This window comes from Poecilia latipinna, unplaced genomic scaffold (genome assembly GCF_001443285.1).
Source record: "Poecilia latipinna isolate Pla-1442-1.1 unplaced genomic scaffold, P_latipinna-1.0 Scaffold2329, whole genome shotgun sequence".
Lineage (NCBI taxonomy): Eukaryota > Metazoa > Chordata > Actinopteri > Cyprinodontiformes > Poeciliidae > Poecilia > Poecilia latipinna.
In genome coordinates, this window is record NW_015114945.1 from 33,483 (window position 1) to 35,863 (window position 2,381).

Sequence of the window (2,381 nt, forward strand, 5' to 3'; positions counted from 1 at the left end):
TTCATGTTCATGACAGGTGCTATGTCATGTTTATGACAGTGTCATGTCAGTATTATTCACCCCCCTTCAAATAAATTGTTACCACATTTTTTATCTAATATTGTATGGGGGTGCTATGACTTTTCCAGGGGGAGCTATAGCACCCCCTAGCGCCCCCTGGCGCCGCCACTGATAGCATCAATTTTGCAATGAACATGAAGAGGCCTCTGACTGAAGATTGTTGCTGTGTGACAGTCTCCTGTCTGCCTTGTGATGCTAACAGCTCAGCATCCATCTCCCACAGTGACATGTTTTGGACGTTAAGATTGCAACGATAAACTTTACTGGTGACAAATTGTCCCAGAAATTGTTTAATCCCAATTATTTTCCTGCAAAATGAGTGCATGCATTTCAATCCTTGGACCTCCCTAACACATGATATTTATGAATTATTACATTTTATGTTGGTTATGTTAGTGAAATTTTAGGTTTTATACTCGGCAACAATTGTTGCCAGTGGGAAACAGCATAGTCTGAATTACACAAATATGGCCTATTTACACATATAAAAAAATAAGAAAAATCATGACATTTATAACCTATTATAGCAAAGAATGGTTACAAGAATGTTCAGAAATATTTTAAATACATAAACATTCAATGCCACATCCAGCAGATGTCATTGTCTCAATGTGCCAAGCGACCTTTGACCTCATTTAGTCATTTCATCAAAGAGGCAAAATCAAGTAAAAATGTTAGTATGCACAAATGTATATCTGAGATGCCATTCTCTCTATTCCACCAGACCAAGCACAAGACCTTTGACTTGTCCTAAGCTAGTTTAAGGTGTGGTAATTCAGTGCATAGGCCACACTTTGTCTAAAGGATCGCCTTTTGGGGGGATGAAATAGGGGAGGGTTTTAACTGTGGGATGTAGAAGACATAATTTTGAGGTTCCTTCAAGTCTAGAGAATCTAAAATATCTGATATTTTTAAGCAATGTGGGAACAGCAAGGCATATAGAATAAACAGCAAACCTATGGACACATATATACTGCTGTCTATGTAATATGTAATTTTTGGCACGCTTACATTCACTCTTCTTATGATCAAAATATGAAAGAGTGGATACAATTTTCTTTATATATCAGTAGAAGGCACTTGAATGAACATATGTTCAAAATATTTTATTTATATTGGTTTATTTAAATATTTTACTGACTTCCTCTTGTTGAGGTTTGTGACAGACATTAACCTCCAGCGTCACAGGCAGGAAGTAAACAGGACTGGTCATGTGGCCTTTCACACTAGATACATAAAATTGATACTGTTTAGAATAGACACCCTAATATTTGATTTTAAAACTTCAAATAGCTGCCAAAAGTCAAAACAATTATTCTAGAGCTTCCAGAAGTTAGAAAAAATGTCTGGCAACAATTGTTGCCGGTGGGATTAAATGGGTAAATTTTGTCATTTTGAGATCATTTTCAACTAATGTAATAAGAATGGCGTATTATATATCAAAGATAAGAAAACCCATTAATTTCTAAGAAATATTTAACACTAGAGCTGGAGAACACCTTAAATATTCAAGATAAATAAATAAAACAATCATTTAAATGGACTATTAGTGCTCTGCAATCAAAATTATTATTGTTTAAATTCATTTAGCTTAGGGAGAAGAGGACTTTTGTGTAAAAAAAGAAAACAAATGCTCTTTGGTTCTGCTCTGCATCCATGAAATCTATCTGGTTTGAAATATATCATAGCAAACTTCAGGTCTTTTAGTAATTGGGTTATGAGTAATTCGCCACATTTTAATCTCCCATTTTGTCTCCATTGTTGGTCAACTAAGTAACATATAATTGGTCACAAACACAGTGCATGTAGCAGGAATTCAGTCTTTCAGTGACCACACTTTGAATTCAATGTTGTGTTCATCAACAGGTGGAAGAAGATGCGTTCCCGCAGCAACAGCCTAGAAGACGTAGCAAAGCTCAAACTGGCTCAGCAGCAGAACATGGACACACGCAAGCAATCCGCAGAGCGAGATGAGCACCCGGGTAGAGCAGAACACCGCAGTAGGCGTCAAGAGCTGCCAGCCAACACTGGGACCGTCGAAAGGAACAACAATGTGGCTAAAAACAGCGCCGGCACTGCTGGAAGACCCAATGGCAGCAGCGCTGCAAGGGCCGGCCGACGGGAGAAGGGCAGGGACCTCTCCCGGGATGACCTGGTGTTTCTCCTGAGTTTACTGGAAGGAGAGCTACAGGTAATTTAAAATGCACAGGTACTGCTGCCAATTCATAATAAGCCGAGCGTCTTGCAGACATGGCACTGACCCCAGTTGGATAGAAGGGTCAAACATCCTGGCATAGTGGGCTTAGTAGGCGGTGATCACG

The 2,381-nt window shown here is 38.9% G+C and overlaps 1 protein-coding gene across 1 annotated transcript in view; it reads left to right on the forward strand.

The window, feature by feature from the left end:
* Positions 1-1,762: 1,762 nt before the first annotated feature.
* LOC106937378 (filamin A-interacting protein 1-like) overlaps positions 1,763-2,381 on the forward strand; it is a 6,332-nt gene continuing 5,713 nt past the window's right edge. Inside the window, exon 1 of the mRNA XM_015018836.1 lies at positions 1,763-2,251. Within this exon, the coding sequence (XP_014874322.1) occupies positions 1,937-2,251 (315 nt within the window). The 5' untranslated portion in view covers positions 1,763-1,936. The remainder of the gene's footprint in view (positions 2,252-2,381) is intronic.